Source organism: Lissotriton vulgaris, chromosome 1_1 (genome assembly GCF_964263255.1).
Source record: "Lissotriton vulgaris chromosome 1_1, aLisVul1.2, whole genome shotgun sequence".
NCBI classification, from domain to species: Eukaryota; Metazoa; Chordata; class Amphibia; order Caudata; family Salamandridae; genus Lissotriton; species Lissotriton vulgaris.
Genome location: NC_141685.1, coordinates 317,063,979 through 317,079,450, shown reverse-complemented (window position 1 = coordinate 317,079,450; position 15,472 = coordinate 317,063,979). Strand labels below are relative to the sequence as shown.

Genomic DNA, 15,472 nt, shown 5'->3' with positions numbered 1-15,472 from the left:
AATTGGATAGCACCTCAAAGTTTCTAGCAGAGGAGATGTCTAGGAGGTGATCCTTTCAGGACAGAAACAAGAGAGGGGCTGGCAGAGTGACTGGGTATAGATTTCAGCAAATATAATACCTCTTTTACAAGGTTTTGAGCACATGAAATACCAGTCTATTAAGTGCCAAATGCAGGTTGAACGATAAGATGGGCCGGAATTCTGCAATGTGACATTTTCTGCAATGTGACATTTTCTGCATATTTATGGATTTGCTGTTTTTTCCACGTAATCCATCATCTAATGCATAATGTGTGAATTTTGAGAAAAATAAATTTCGTTTCTAGCTCAAACTGATCAAGTGTTACTAAAATCATGGAGCCACGTGTTGCTGCACAGTGGAGGGCTCTCTTGCAAAGTTTGACTTTCTTAAGACTTATTTTGGATGTTAAATTAATACTAATGAGTTGAAACCCTTGCCCATACGGTGTTAAGATGAAAAATAACAAAATAATAATGAAGTAATGCTAACATAAATTTGCCGCATTACGTTGCATGATCTGCCTTTTCATGCCGTAAAATTTAGGGAACCCTGCACCATAATTTGGTCTAGTGGCCCTGATTATAGGAGACTCCGGAAATAAACCCAGTGGTGAGCATAAGAAAAGAATGTTTTTGTGTCATCAAGAGTTTTAAATCGACCACGGCAAATCTGTTGGTGACACTGACATGTGGACAATTTGTTGAAGAAAGGGCATCACAAGTCCACAGAAAATCAATAACTTGAACTGAATGACAATCACTAAAACCAGTTAGGTCAGTGTTGCTAGCTTAAAGACTTTAGTCTTTTTCTGTTTAGCAGGAACAAATGGTGAAACTGGTGCTTTTGCTTAATAACCAGTTAGGTGGGGAGGGTCCGACATCTGTTCTATCCCAAGTAGTCACAACTATCTTAAGTCACTTATGGACATGCTCCAGATTCAAATATATTTCCTATGTTGATGAGATGCTGCTCTGGCTATGTCCCAATAGGAAGTCTTGGCATTGTTCCTGATATCCTCCAATTGGCGCTTGATTAGATGAGCACCAGTGTTTTTTTGCCTAAGTTAATTCACACAGGGAGTCCTAAAGTGTTCTTGACTCTCGCACAGCCATTGTTGAGATCCATGTTCCATCTGCCTCTTTGCCCTCTTCCATACATAGCTGGGCTGAAGTGTGAAGAGCTTGCATGTGATTGGGTTATGGATCTGGATACAATTTCTCAGATGGAGACAGTAGAGCATGTGGCTTTTTACACGCTTTAGCAACATTGCCTTTTACCTTCTTGTCTCAAACTGAGGTTAGTGTAACTCCAAACTTGACAATGCTACATTTATTTGGGGTTTTCTGACGTGGCAGAATGCCATTCTTGGTGCTTGCAGATAGAAGATGGAAATTGTACCTCTTTAGTCGCATGTGCAATTCCTCGAGCTATCTGGGACTACATGTGAACCCTGGAATGAACTCTCTATGTGAGAGTGCATCCTTTCAACATAGATTTGCAGGACGAGGGAGGGTACCACCTTTTACCTATGCTATTCACCCATGAGCTGGGAAAACAGATTCCTCAAATAGGTCCCAGGTTGGAGGACTAATCACCTAAACAGATAATATGCTATTACTTTCCATCGTATAGTTCTGATTTATAAAGTGATAAAAACTGCTTTGAAAAAAACCTATTTGCATTTCTACACCCTCCTTGCAGCTCATGAGGAAAACGCCCCTGAGCTAATCTTACCACCTTCAAACAGCTCCCATTCACCATTTCACAGTAGGATCAATTTCATTAAACATACAGTGATGCAATCAAATCATTTTTTTTGTAATTATAGTGTGAACAAGATTTGTGTTGCCTCATATTCAGTTACTTGTTGAGCATGTTGCAGTTTAGCCTTTTCAGCAGATCTTGGCGTCAAGCCCTGTTTTTATTAATATGGTATAAGCATCGCAAATTATATTGCCAACAGCTGTCTGGAGATATTAATCTCTTGAAAACACCCAACATATAATTGATTTGGTTGTGTAAACAAGGCCTTTCAAAAGTGGAATGAATGTGAACTAATGTTTCTTAAATACATGGGAACCAAAATACTGTGGAAGAATAAAAAAAATGGGTCTGATTCTAATCACTAGCTCCATTTTTCTACTCAGTTCTCGAAGCTTACCTCCTAAAGGCAAATGGAACAACAACGCAATGGAGGTATGCATAACGTGGTACTACGAGCCAGATGCTCAAAGCCTTTTGAAATCGCAAACACTATGATTTGCAAAATCACAGATTTTTAGACTGGAAGCAGGGACGTAGCATGGAGGGAAGAGGGGGGTGACGAGTTTCGTGGACTGCTGCCTTGCACCACCTACCAGCCAGCGTCCGTCGTGCAGTGGCAAAAACAGTAATCGCCAGCACCCCACGCACCTGCTTTCCATGCGGCCACCTCAGACCGGTGTTGTGTCGGGCACAGTGGCAGCGCCGACACAATCGGGGGCAGTTTCTCAATATACAGGTGAGTGGGGACTAAATGAAAGACAGGAGCTACTCGTATATTTGACTGCAGGGTTTGGTCTCCGTCGCCCGAAGTGGCGTACGTTGACGTGCCCCTTAACATTATTGAACATAATTCACGTGGGCAGCACGCATGTCGCATGGGGGTGACAGCCTGACGTCACGACATTACATTCCTCTCAACAATCAACAAAAGGAACAAAATAACAAAATGTATTACTATGAAACAAAAATTGGGGATAACAATGTCTACATTAGAAAACCCCTGACTAAACACCCTGGAATTCTTAACAAATCCCAACAAAATACGGAACAGTCTTACGTGAAATAATTTCTTAGCCGACAGGATGGCTGAGGATTTCTTCGCAGCAGATTTTGGGACTGGCCTCGCCCTGATGGGACGTCCACTTCGGCCTCAGCGGCATCTTCACTACAGCCAACTTCCAACGGAGCATGAGATACTTCAGGCTCCGCGGGGGAGGTGTCAGCAGGCCATGAGCCATCCAGATCGCCCAGATCACCATCCTCATTTGAGCAAGCCTCTCCACTGTTACCACGGCATTGGTCTCTATTTTCCAGTTGGGGTGATGAGGTTATCAGGAGCTCAGGATGATACTTCTTGAAATGAGAAACATTCAGAGTCACAGTCTCGTGTCCTCTTTTGGCAATGACCCTGGTTCCTTTGATACTGACAACAGTCCACGGCAGTTTTTCATATGGGAGTTGAAATTTTCCTGTGAACAAACGATTCTTGAGCAGCACCATGTCCCCTTTTTGGATCCTTGTGGGTTGAGCATTTCTTTTCTGGCTTATTTGAGCAAATGCCTGTTTGCGCCGAACATCAATCCGTACTTCATCAGGGTTAGGGGGCTGCCAGCGACGATGATGCGGTATTGAGTCCGTGACCACTCGACCCATCAACGGGTAAGCCGGGGCCACTCCAGTGGTGAAGTGAGGGATTTGCCCATAGCTCCGGAGAAATGTGAATATGGCCAACTCTAAGGATTGTCTCTTGTCATGTGCAATCCTGATCACGTTATTGAGAGTCCTCATAAATCTTTCCGCTTCACCATTGGCTTGCGGCCATCTTGGCGTGACTCTACGATGTTGAATGCCCAAGGCACCAAGATATGTGGCTAGTTATTGTCCTTGGAACGGAGGCCAATTGTCAGTGCGCAGCTCCTGCATCAGCCCATGTGCAGCCATGATCTTTTCGATTTTGGGTATTACTTCCGCAGCATTGGTAGACACCACAATCTCCACCTCCGGACACTTGGAGTGGTCATCTATAGCTACTAGAGTGTGGCGGCCATCCGGTAGACTGCCAAAATCCATGCTGACACAGGACCAGGGTAGCCTCGGCAGAGTCTCCGCGATGACTGGAGCCGGACAGGGCAGGTCTCCAGTGGCTTGACATGAAGAGCAATACCGAACAGTGGATTCTACCAGATCGTCCATTAGGGGAACCATACCTTGGTCCGAAGTCGAGACTTTGTTTTCATCATGCCCTGATGCCCCACATGGGCTAACTGAACACACCGGTCCATTAGTGAGGTGGGAATTACTAGTCAATGTCCTCTTAGCAGACAGCCAGTCGGGTCTTCAGTGAGTTCTTCAGGGACATTGTATAGACTTTCCATGATTCGCTGAGCATGAGATGTCAGGATTTTCCATTCATCCTCGACCTTTCACCAATTGCTGCGTTGCAGAGCTAACTTGGCCCTCTGTAAACACTCATCAGTAGAAGTTGCTTCTGCCAAAGTCTGAATAGATAATGGAATTGGGCAGGACCGGGCTGTGACACACTTCACATATTCTTCGGTGTCAGCGGCATCCTCCATCTCCTTACTAGTAGCGACTTTGGGATGTCGGGACAAGTAATCCAACGGATTGCGGGAACCCGGTTGATATTCCACTTTATAATTATAGTCTTGAAGCTGCAGCATCCATTTTTCAGTCCTCGGGGCAGGTTTGTGGAGGTCCCTGAAAAGAGAGCTACCAGCGGCTTGTGGTCGGTTGTGACTGTGAAAGGCTTTCCATAGACATACAAGTGAAAATGGCGTTATCCCCAGTGAATGGCAATGGCCTCCTTGTCAATTTGTGAGTATCTCTGTTCTGTTTCGGTCAGTGATCTAATTACAAAAGCAACAGGAGTCCAGTCCTCTTCTTGTTCTCGTTTCTGAAGCAACACGGCCCCCAGGCATCAGGGACTGTCATCTACGGCAATTTGTGTCAGCTTGGCAGGATCAAAAAACACCAGTGTCGTTGCTTCAGAAAGGGAGTTTTTTATCTCTGTGAATGCTTTGATTTGCTCCGAACCCCATTTCCATGGAACTCAGTCTTTGGTGAGCTCTCGTAGTGGCAGCGTTAAAGTTGTAAGATCCCGGATGAACCTTCCACAGTAATTTATCATGCCAAGGAAGCTGCGAACTTCCGTCACACTGGTGGGGGCCACAGCCTCTTTGATATCCCGAACTTTCTCTGGATCCGGGTTGACTCCTTCGGTGGAGAATGTGTACACAAAGAACTGGTGTTTTTTCTTTAGAAACTCACACTTTTCTCTGTGGAGAGTAAGCCCAGCATCGCGTAGGGGTTGGAGCACTTGTGTAAGCCGTGCATTGTGTTCGGGAAGTGACTTCGCGTGTATCATGATGTCATCACTTACATTGGTCACCCCTGGGATGTCCATGATCAGTTCATGTATAACATTTTGAAAAACTTCGTCCGCACTTGATACTCCAAAGCTCAACCGGGTTTACAGTCGTAAACCCACGTGAGTTGAGAAAGTGATGATATTTCTCGATGCCTCATCAAGTACCAGTTGATGGTACGCTGAGCGTAGATCCAACTTTGAGAACCAGCAGGCTCCAGCCATCACCCCAATGAGATCATCAATGGTCGGGTGATGTTTCGCTCCCGTTTGATCGCTGCATTTGGCAGGCGCATATTATTGCAGATCCTCACTGCCCCAGGCGGTTTCGGTTTCCTCGTGACCACGGAGTGGGACCAGAAATTTTCTCGATGATTCCAGCATCCTCCAGTTTCTTAAGTTCTTCCTCTACTTGTGGGCGGAGATGAAATGCTATTCTTCGATGTCGCAGAGCGACAGGCTGAACTGTGGGATCAACGTGAAGGTGAATCTCCTTTCTTCGGAATCGGCCAATTCCCTTGAAGACTTCTGCAAATTCATCAAGAAGATGCTGTATGAATTCATGATGTACACTGAAGGCGAATGTCACCACTCCAAGGTCTTCTGCCGCCCGACAGCCCAACAGCATTCCTTGCCCATCTTTCGTGACATACCCATTGGTGTTGACAGTCCGTTCTCCATGTGCTATGGAAGTCCTGAACCTCCCTAGATCTTCAGCTGGATTTCTTGTCCATAAGCAAACACCGTGATCGTGGAAGGACGCAGTGCAGGAGCGGGACTCAGAGTCCGATGTAAAGCAGCTGCCATGATATTTATGGTAGCACCAGTGTCCACCACAGCCATCAATTCTTAAGATCCCACACAGGTGTTACATTGTGACAATGGACGGGCCTTCCGGGTGGTAGTGCCAATCATGTGCACTTTGTGTACCACTTTCGCTTCCTCCTCATCATCGTCCATGTCGCTTGGAGTTTGATCCATTTCCGATACCGCATTAGACCTTTGTCGTGGCCATCGGTACTTCTTGAATCGGCATACTTTTTCGAAATGATTAAATCTTCCACATTCAGAACATTTCTTCCCTTTTGCTGCGCACTCTGCTGGCGGGTGTGGTGGCCCGCCACAGTAACCACACATCTTAGCTGGTCCGGCTACCGCAGTATTGGGACCTTTTTTTGTCCACTTGGTCACAGGTCTAGTGGTCACTGCATTGACCGGCTCCGTTTTCAGCCTCCATGTGAGTAGCCCGGGCTTTTGGAGAGCTCCTTGGTTCGTCCCAGAGTTAGGATGTCAGCAAGCGGTTTGCCAGATTCTTCTAGAATGCGTTCTCGATGTTTGGCTGACGCGCACCCCTGAATGTTTTGACCTCTTATTTCTTCCGTAGTGTCCTGGAACCCACATGTAGAGGCGAGGTTCTTCAGCCTTGCATGATATGTGTCTAGCGATTCACCTGGAAGTTGTCGTGCCTGTCTAAATATAAACCTCTCGTAGTCCTGGTTAGCCATGGGCTCAAAGCACCCATTTAGCGCATTTATTAAGGTGTGGTGGTTCTTGGGGGTGATTTCCACAATAGTTTTGACGATGTTGTGGATGTCTTTCCCTCCAAGGTGCAAGAGCATTGCACGTTTTTGATCCTAGTATACCTTAGTGGCCTCAAAAAACATTTGTACTCGATCCACCCAATCTTTCCATTTGGGCGCAAGGGAGGACGGGGACCCTTTTAATATGAAGGGCTCTACCGGCAGTATCTGTGCCATGATTCCGTTTTTTTTATTTCCAGTACTGTAAATCCTTCCGGGGTAAGTACGTCCAACAATTTACCCCTCAGGCTGCCTTTTTTTATTTTTCCTTTACAGTGCAAGTAGGTAGTTATCCTAATAATGGCACACTAGATGTTTAGGGAGAGCCAAATTATGAATATAGTAATTCCTCTGAGTTATAATTATGTGTCCTTGTTGTTTCCGTATTATTTATTTGTTGTGCTGTGTCTCAACACTCTAATCAATGTTATTGTGTGGCCTTTTTCCTCCTAGCACAATTTTCTCTTTTTATTTAAGGCTTTTCCTCTAATGAACCTTTCATTCCATTAGGGCTTTTCCTCTAATGTTTCTTATTTCCTAGTGAGGGCCTTTCCTCTAATGTGAGAGGAGCTTAACTGTGCCTTCCGAAACTGCCTTTCACTCCTGGGCCGGCCGTGGGTCCAGACGAAGTGGCTGTGTATTCCTTGCCCCCAAAGTACTTTTCCAACCTTTGGCCTCAAAGCGGCAGCATTACCAGGCCGACGCTGCTTCAACAATCAGACTGCCCTCGCGCCGATCGTCAGAATCTTGTGGGGCAGCTTGGCAGGCTTCGGGGATGGGGCGCGTGATTGTGCGGTCATGCACAGCCGCAGGCACAACCGCCGGGACCCCACACGCGGCGAGCAGTCTCCCTTCAAGCCACAGCAGGCAGACGCCACAGGCATGGCACAGAACAGGAAAGACTTCACCGATCACAGATCGGCAGCAGCAGATGGGCGAGCTGTCGGGGGACACGAGCGCCGCGAGCACCAGGACACGCTCGCGACCGCCTCACCGACAGACGGACACAAGGGCAAGCCCACCATCGCCGCCAGTTGTTGTGTCGGGCGCAGTGGCAGCGCCGACACAATCGGGGGCAGTTTCACAATATACAGGTGAGTGGGGACTAAATGAAAGACACTCGTATATTTGACTGCAGGGTTTGGTCTCTGTCGCCCGAACTGGCATACGTCGACGTGCCCCTTAACTTTATTGAACATAGGTCACGTGGGCAGCACACATGTCGCATGGGCGTGGCAGCCTGACGTCACGACATTACAGCCGGCAAACACAGGGACCGTCATGGCTGTTAAAGGTCTAGCTATGCCACTGCCTGCAAAATGGCCTTTTGGTATATACGAACCCCATTTTGCTGGCTAGGGATAGCATTTCCAACTCACAGAATGGTTATACCAGCTAATTCTAAACTGCAATTAGAAAAGGGTGCGAAAGAGGAATTATTTTCCAATTGCAATTGGATATGATAGTATTAAGGGTTTTTACCAACCTTGCAAAATCAACAGTTGATGGACAGAATGCAGAACATGGTCATACATTCACCCCAGTACAGAGATCTGGGCCTAAATCCTTAGTTTTTTTGCACTCCACACCACCCCAGTTCAGACATGGCCACATGCAAATCAGCCTTGACCCTGTGCCTCATGGGAACAGTCCAGCCCGAACTACCAACCATGTCTTTCTTGGACCGGAACCAAGCATCCTAGGACCGGTTTCTGGCTATCAGCCGTTTTCAGCCAGGATAGCTTGACTCCAGTGGTGTGGAGAGCATGGGACTCACGTCTGAGTGTAGTGTAGTTCCTATTTTCCCAATAGGCTCTGCGCAATGGAATAACATAAACAGCAGTGTAGACGTAGGACTGAGGTCAACTAGGTCTCTACTGACTATGTTAAACTTAATTTAGGTTTGCGCCAGCTAGCTCAGAGGTCACTGGAAACTTTCTCGAATTAATAGGGAGGGGTTAGCTTCCCTGGCTCAGACAAGAAGGGATTCAGTTTCCGACAATCGCATAAACATGACAACTTTGCTCCCTCAGAATAAGAGTGTATCTCTAGAGTCGTGTGAAAACAATAGACAGCTATTTCACTCAGTCAGCAGTCAACACTTAGTTTCACCAGAGTGCAGAGAAATAGAGAGACAGGCGTTTTCAATAAAAAGGTGTTATTTATTGAGCAGTCTACTTTCTCATGCAAGAGAAATGAATTGCCACAATTGCAATACTTATCATAAAGTAAAGTGCGTACAGTAAAAGTAGTATTATGAAATAATACTGTAAATGCATAGATATGGTTTCTTAGCCATATGATACTTTAAAATTGATAAAATATATACATACATAAATGCATTGACTAACGTACTCAACTGGTGCTTCTAACTAAGCCTACTCCGGTGTACCTGACCTAAGCCTAATACGTGGGAAGGGATGAGTAAGTAGCAGTTTAAGTAAAGTTGGTTAAGATTATTTTGCCAAGAATCTGCATCAAGAATTCTCTTAAGGGTTTAGTCAGCTCCGTACCTTGGTAATAGAATGTGGGAGGTCTGGTATCTCTTTCCTCAGGACTTGATATTCCAGCAACCCGCAAGGGTGGGCTGGAAACACCGGAGCTGGATTTTCTCGGCTGGAGAAAAAGACAGCGTCTCTCTCAGTGCGTCAAACAGGAGGGGCGGCTTCCGTGGACACTCGCATCAGCTGGGCTCTCGGGCAAGTAGATGGCCGCTCTGCTCCAAACCACTGTGTGTTTGCCTAAGGCAACTGTTGGTATTTTATACCTGGAAGGTGCCGGGTTTGATGTAAGGTTGGACATAAGACATCACTAAGAACTAACAGTTGATTCTGGACTTCAGGAGTTCTTGTTCAAATCAAAACAAAGCAGGGGGGTTTTCCCAGGCTGCTGGAGTCTTGGTTTGTTTAAAGAGCGCGATGTGCTTTCTAGGAGTCGATGGAAGTAGCCGTGCTGTGCTTTGGATTGCATGGGCTATTACTGAATATGAATCTGATTCTTATGCCTTTATCAGGATATTATTGATTATAACCTCACAAGGGCATAAATCGGGAATATAGAATTAGGGTCCTAGATATGAACACGACATGAGCATACCCATCCCACTCAGGGTGACAAATGCAAAAACAACAGTTGATCAACAGAATGCAGAACATTGTCATACATTCACCCCAGTACAGAGATCTGGGCCTAAATCCATCGTTGTTTTGCAATCCACACCACCCCAGTTCAGACATGGCCATATGCAAATCAGCCTTGACCCAGTGCCTCATGGGAACAGTCCACCCAAACTGCCAAGCCATGTCTTTCCTGGACCGGAATCAAGCATCCTAGGACTGGTTTCTGGCTATCAGCCGTCTTCAGTCAGGATAGCTTGACTCCAGTGGTGTGGAGAGCATGAGACTCACGTCTGACAATACCCATCCCACTCTGGGTGACAAATGCAAAAACAACCGTTGATGGACAGAATGCAGAACATTGTCATACATTCACCCCAGTACAGAGATCTGGGCCTAAATCCATCGTTTTTTTGCACTCCATCCACACCACCCCAGTTCAGACATGGCCATATGCAAATCAGCCATGACCCTGTGCCTCATGGGAACAGTCCAGCCCGAACGGCCAAGCCATGTCTTTCCTGGACCGGAATCAAGCATCCTAGGACCGGTTTCTGGCTATCAGCCATCTTCAGCCAGGATTGCTTGACTCCAGTGGTGTGGAGAGCATGGGACTCACGTCTGAGCATACACATCCCACTCAGGGTGACAAATGCAAAAACAACAGTTGATGGACAGAATGCCCGAACTGCCTAGCCATGTCTTTCCTGGACCGGAATCAAGCATCATAGGACTGATTTCTGGCTATCAGAATGGGATTCACGTCTGAGCATACCCATCCCACTCGGTGCATTTTGTCACCCCAAATGAAGTAATGCTAACATAAAATTTGCTGCATTACGTTGCATGATCTGCATTTTCATGCCGTAAAATTTAGAGAACCCTGCACCATAATTCGGTCCAGAGGCCCTGACAATAGGAGACCCCGGAAAGAAACCCAGTGGTGAGCATAAGAAAGCAATGTTTTTGTGTCAATCAACCACGGCAAATCTGTCGGTGACACTGACATGTGGCCAATTTGTTGAAGAAAGAGCATCACAAGTTCACAGAAAATCAATAACTTGAACTGAATGACAGAATCACTCAAACCAGTTAGGTCAGTGTTGCTAGCTTAAAGACTTTAGTCTTTTTCTGTTTAGCAGGAACAAATGGTGAAACTGGTGCTTTTGCTTAATAACCAGTTAGGTGGGGAGGGTCCGAAGTCTGTTCTATCCCAAGTAGTCACAACTATCTTAAGTCACTTATGGACATGCTCCAGATTCAAATATGTTTCCTATGTTGATGAGATGCTGCTCTAGCTATGTCCCAATAGGAAGTCTTGGCATTGTTCCTGATATCCTCCAATTGGCGCTTGATTAGATGAGCACCAGTGTTTTTTTGCCTAAGTTAATTCACACAGGGAGTCCTAAAGTGTTCTTGACTCGCGCACAGCCATTGTTGAGATCCATGTTCCATCTGCCTCTTTGCCCTCTTCCATACATATCTGGGCTGAAGTGTGAAGAGCTTGCATGTGATTGGGTTATGGATCTGGATACGATTTCTCAGATGGAGACAGTAGAACATGTTACACGCTTTAGCAACATTGCCTTTTACCCTCTTGTCTCAAATTGAGGTTAGTGTAACTCAAAACTTGACAATGCTACATTTATTTGGGGTTTTCGGACTTGGCAGATTGGCATTCCTGGAGCTTGCAGCGCAAAGTCAAGCTAATAATCTGTCAGTTTTGTTTTTCTAATTTCTGGTACATTACCAACTAAATGATCAGCCCCTGTCAGATAGAAGATGGAAATTGTACCTCTTAATTCGCATGTGCAATTCCTCGAGCTATCTGGGACTACATGTGAACCCTGGAATGAACTCTCTATGTGAGAGTGCATCCTTTCAACATAGTTTTGCAGGACGAGTGAGGGTACCACCTTTTACCTATGATATTCACCCTTGGGCTGGGAAAACAGATTCCTCAAATAGGTCCCCGGTTGGAGGACTAATCACCTATACAGATAATACGCTTTTACTTTCCATCGTATAGTTCTGCTTTGTAAAGTGATAAAAACTGCTTTGAAAAAAATTAATTTGCATTTCTACACCCTCCATGCAGCTCATGAAGAAAAACACCCATGAGCTAATATTATCACCTTCAAATAGCTCCCATTCACCATTTCCTTGAACGCAAACAGTCCACTCGCCTCCTCAAGTCCTCCCTGGGTTCTAGGTTTTTTTGTTTTTTGTTTTTTTTGTTCTGTAATGCATTTCATCGCCTTGTACTGTCCAATCCAATTGTTAGTGTTTGAAATACTGGGTTTCTCCAAACACCCCTTCTAAGCCCCTATGTACATGCTAATGTAATGACCCAACAGCACTTCTGTTTGAGAAACTAAGGAAATAAAACGTATACTATAATCAGATATCACAGAGAACTTAAGAAAAACAAAACACATTTAAAAAGAATGAGAGCCGAAATTTGGAATATGTGATATTTTCGGCATTCAGCAAAATACCTCATTCCATTCTGCCCTCCTCATAATCAGTGCTAAAGATACCCTCGTTGGTGTAGGGTAAGGTAACATAGGCTAAAATGTAAACCTCTGTATGAATGTGAACCTGAAACTCACAATGTAAAATCCTCACTCACCCTGTAACAGATGCACAAAGTCCAGCCCAAGAGTCATTTCATTGACCCTGGTGTAATCACAGGTAGTTTACGGTATTTCATGTCATGATTGTCACACAAAAAGCCTGAGATATATTTATTTATTTTAGTGTTTTACAGAGCGCGAACTTGACCCGTTAGAGTATAAGAGCGCTTTACAGAGTCAAAGAGTCATACAATAGGCAGGATATCACAAGAGTACTGTAAATCAGGGAGGAGGGGGTGCTGGATACAAGAGGGATGGGAGTGTACAAGGATAGTCAATTTTACAGTTGCTGAGGACAGACCCCCAGTTTACATCACATCGTGTCATTGAGAGACTTCGGCCGCGTAAAAATCACATGGCCGGACCAGGGAACAATCAGAACAAACCAAACACGAGGGGATGTGGTTTGCATTACATGCTATTTTACACTATTTACTTTAGCTGGAAATGCGTCCTCGCGTCCAATAAGGACACACGGATGCATTTTGAGCTCAAAATAGTGTGACGATTTTTGAGTCATTTCTGCGGAGGCCTAATTATAGCTCCATTTCATTGCTTCTCCTTTAAAGATTGTTACAACCGGTACAGACCATTTTTCAAAATATCAGAGAGAATTAGATTCTCATAAATTGAATGCATGTATGAATAAATCCATGCATTCAAACAATATCTAAGCATGGCAATCTAGTCTTTGCAGCGATTTTTTAAAATTAAGAAAGTAATACACGTTGTGACAAAACCAAAAAATAAATAAATAAATGCAGCAATACCTTGTAAGGAATGGATTGCTTGATGCTGAATGGTATTCCGTAAAGCGGCCCCTTCTCTGCCTTTGATTGGAGTTCTCGAACCTGAGACTCGCATTCCTGTAGAAAATCTGTCAAACAGTTCACTTCCTTGTTCACCTCCAAGGCCTGAAATAAAGGTAAACAAGGAGGACATTTATTAGAAACACAAAACTGTTCTTACAGCCCGCCTTGAGCTGCCATCATTCTACAGATCTTTTCAGTCCCATGACGTTTGGCAGTGCACAGAAACCCTCCCTGCCTCATTAGAGAAAGAACCACCAGTGGTAACTGGATAATACTGGGCAGGGAGACAGAGCACAGGTGTTTGGAGGGTTGTTGGAAGTTCAAGCAGTGATTGATGTATGCTGGTCCTTGATTGTGAAGCACTTAGTAGGTGTGGGTCAGTTTATTTAATTGACATCTCTTCTGAATAGGGGGCCAGTGGAGCTTCTTGAAGTGAGGGGTAATGCTCTATTACTTACCGGTAATCTTCATTACTCCGGGTCCCGTTGTCCCCGTCCCATTCATAACTATGTGGAGATAACCTTCTCCCGACAGAAAAAAAGAATCAGAAAAATGCTGGGACACTAACCCCGCCCCTCCCACCAGGAGTACATAAGGGGTACTTACCCAGCATTCTGCCTGAACAACCAAGCCCAAAACAGCAAGTCTGGCCATCCGGGAGGGAGGGCGGGGTGTATGAATGGGACGAGGACAGGAGGACCCACTGTAATGAAGATTACTGGTAAGTAATAGAGCATTACCCCCAGGTCCCTTATGTCCTCGTCCCACTTATAACTATGTGGAGAATACCAAAGCAGAAAAGCCGGCCTTCCCAAACAAAACAAAAGCCAACCCAGGAATTCACACCAAGGCAGCAACCGCAGGAAGCAAAAAGCAGAACCAGCGAAACCCCAGGCAGAGCCCCCGACAAGAGGGAGCCACACCAATACTGGACGCACCCAACAAAAAACAACGGGAGAGCATCCAGACGACCAGACCGACAACCCCAGAGGTCACCAGAGAAGGGAAGAGCAAGGAAGGCAAGAAGAAAACAACAACAAGGAGGCCACCCAAAGAGAAAGCCCAAGAGCCAACAGGCCAGCAAGCCAGAAAAAGGCAACAGGAGCCAAACCCAGGCACAGAGAACCCGCGCCAGCCAAACCCAGGCCCCGGAATGAAAGAAACACCCAGGGGACAAGAGGGCCAGAGAAATGCGAAGCCCCAACCATCAAAAACCAAAGTCCTCCCTTGGAAAAAAAGGGCTGAGAAGCCCACCAAGGGCAGGACCAAACCAGAAGAGAAGGGAAGCAAATTACCCGAGACCAGAGGACAAACCCCCGGAACCACACAAAAGAGCAGCAGGCCTCAAGAGAAAAGGGTCAGCAGCAGCCGACAGTCCACCAGCACCCAGCCTGGAAGGCGAGACAGAGCCCACGGACAGGGAAAGAGGGAAAACCAAGGCACTGGGGAAGGAAGAACAAATCCCCGGAGCCAACCCACCAAGCCCTGAGAGACGAGGAAACAAGGCACCAAGGGAACCAGCACCTCCAGGAAACCCGAGCAGCAAGAACCAACAAGGCCAATCAACCAGGACAAAGAGACCTGGAAAAACAAAGAGGAAAAGGGAACCGGAGGAACCACAGGAACCCCAGAACACAGCTCCAGCAAAACACCCCAACCTCACACTGGAGGACATCGGAGCAGGAAGCAACCGCCCAAAGAAGGCACACCCCGAACACCAGAGAAGGAGTACAACCAGACAGTCAAACGACCCAGAGAACCCAAGACCATAGCAAGGGAACCATAAGGGAGCCAACAACAACCACAGCCAAGCCCAACCAGAGACAGGCCAGGCAGAGATGACCCCAAACAGTCCAAGCAGAAGGCTGGGGCAAAATCACAGGCCAGCGAGACCGAGGGCCAACAACCCCGAGAGGTACAAAAGGAGCGGGACAGCCCAAACATCACAGCATGGCACCCCAACCCACCAGGGCAGAGGAAACACAAAAAACAACATGACCACAGAAGCAACAGCAGCCAGGGTGAAAAGCAAAAGCAAAGCAAACCCCACAGCCCGGAACGAACCAAGGCAGGGCGGGGGAAAGACCCCCAGGGCACAAAACGGCAACCGAGGACACAGCTGGGAAGCCAAAGCCAAGCAACCCGCATGACCAGAAG

The 15,472-nt window shown here is 46.2% G+C and overlaps 1 protein-coding gene across 1 annotated transcript in view; it reads right to left on the bottom strand.

Moving 5' to 3' along the window:
* LOC147747113 (vitamin D3 hydroxylase-associated protein-like) overlaps positions 1 to 15,472 on the bottom strand; it is a 639,379-nt gene that overhangs the window by 355,396 nt on the left and 268,511 nt on the right. The window contains exon 3 of the mRNA XM_086952364.1: positions 13,274 to 13,417. Within this exon, the coding sequence (XP_086808490.1) occupies positions 13,274 to 13,417 (144 nt within the window). The remainder of the gene's footprint in view (positions 1 to 13,273; positions 13,418 to 15,472) is intronic.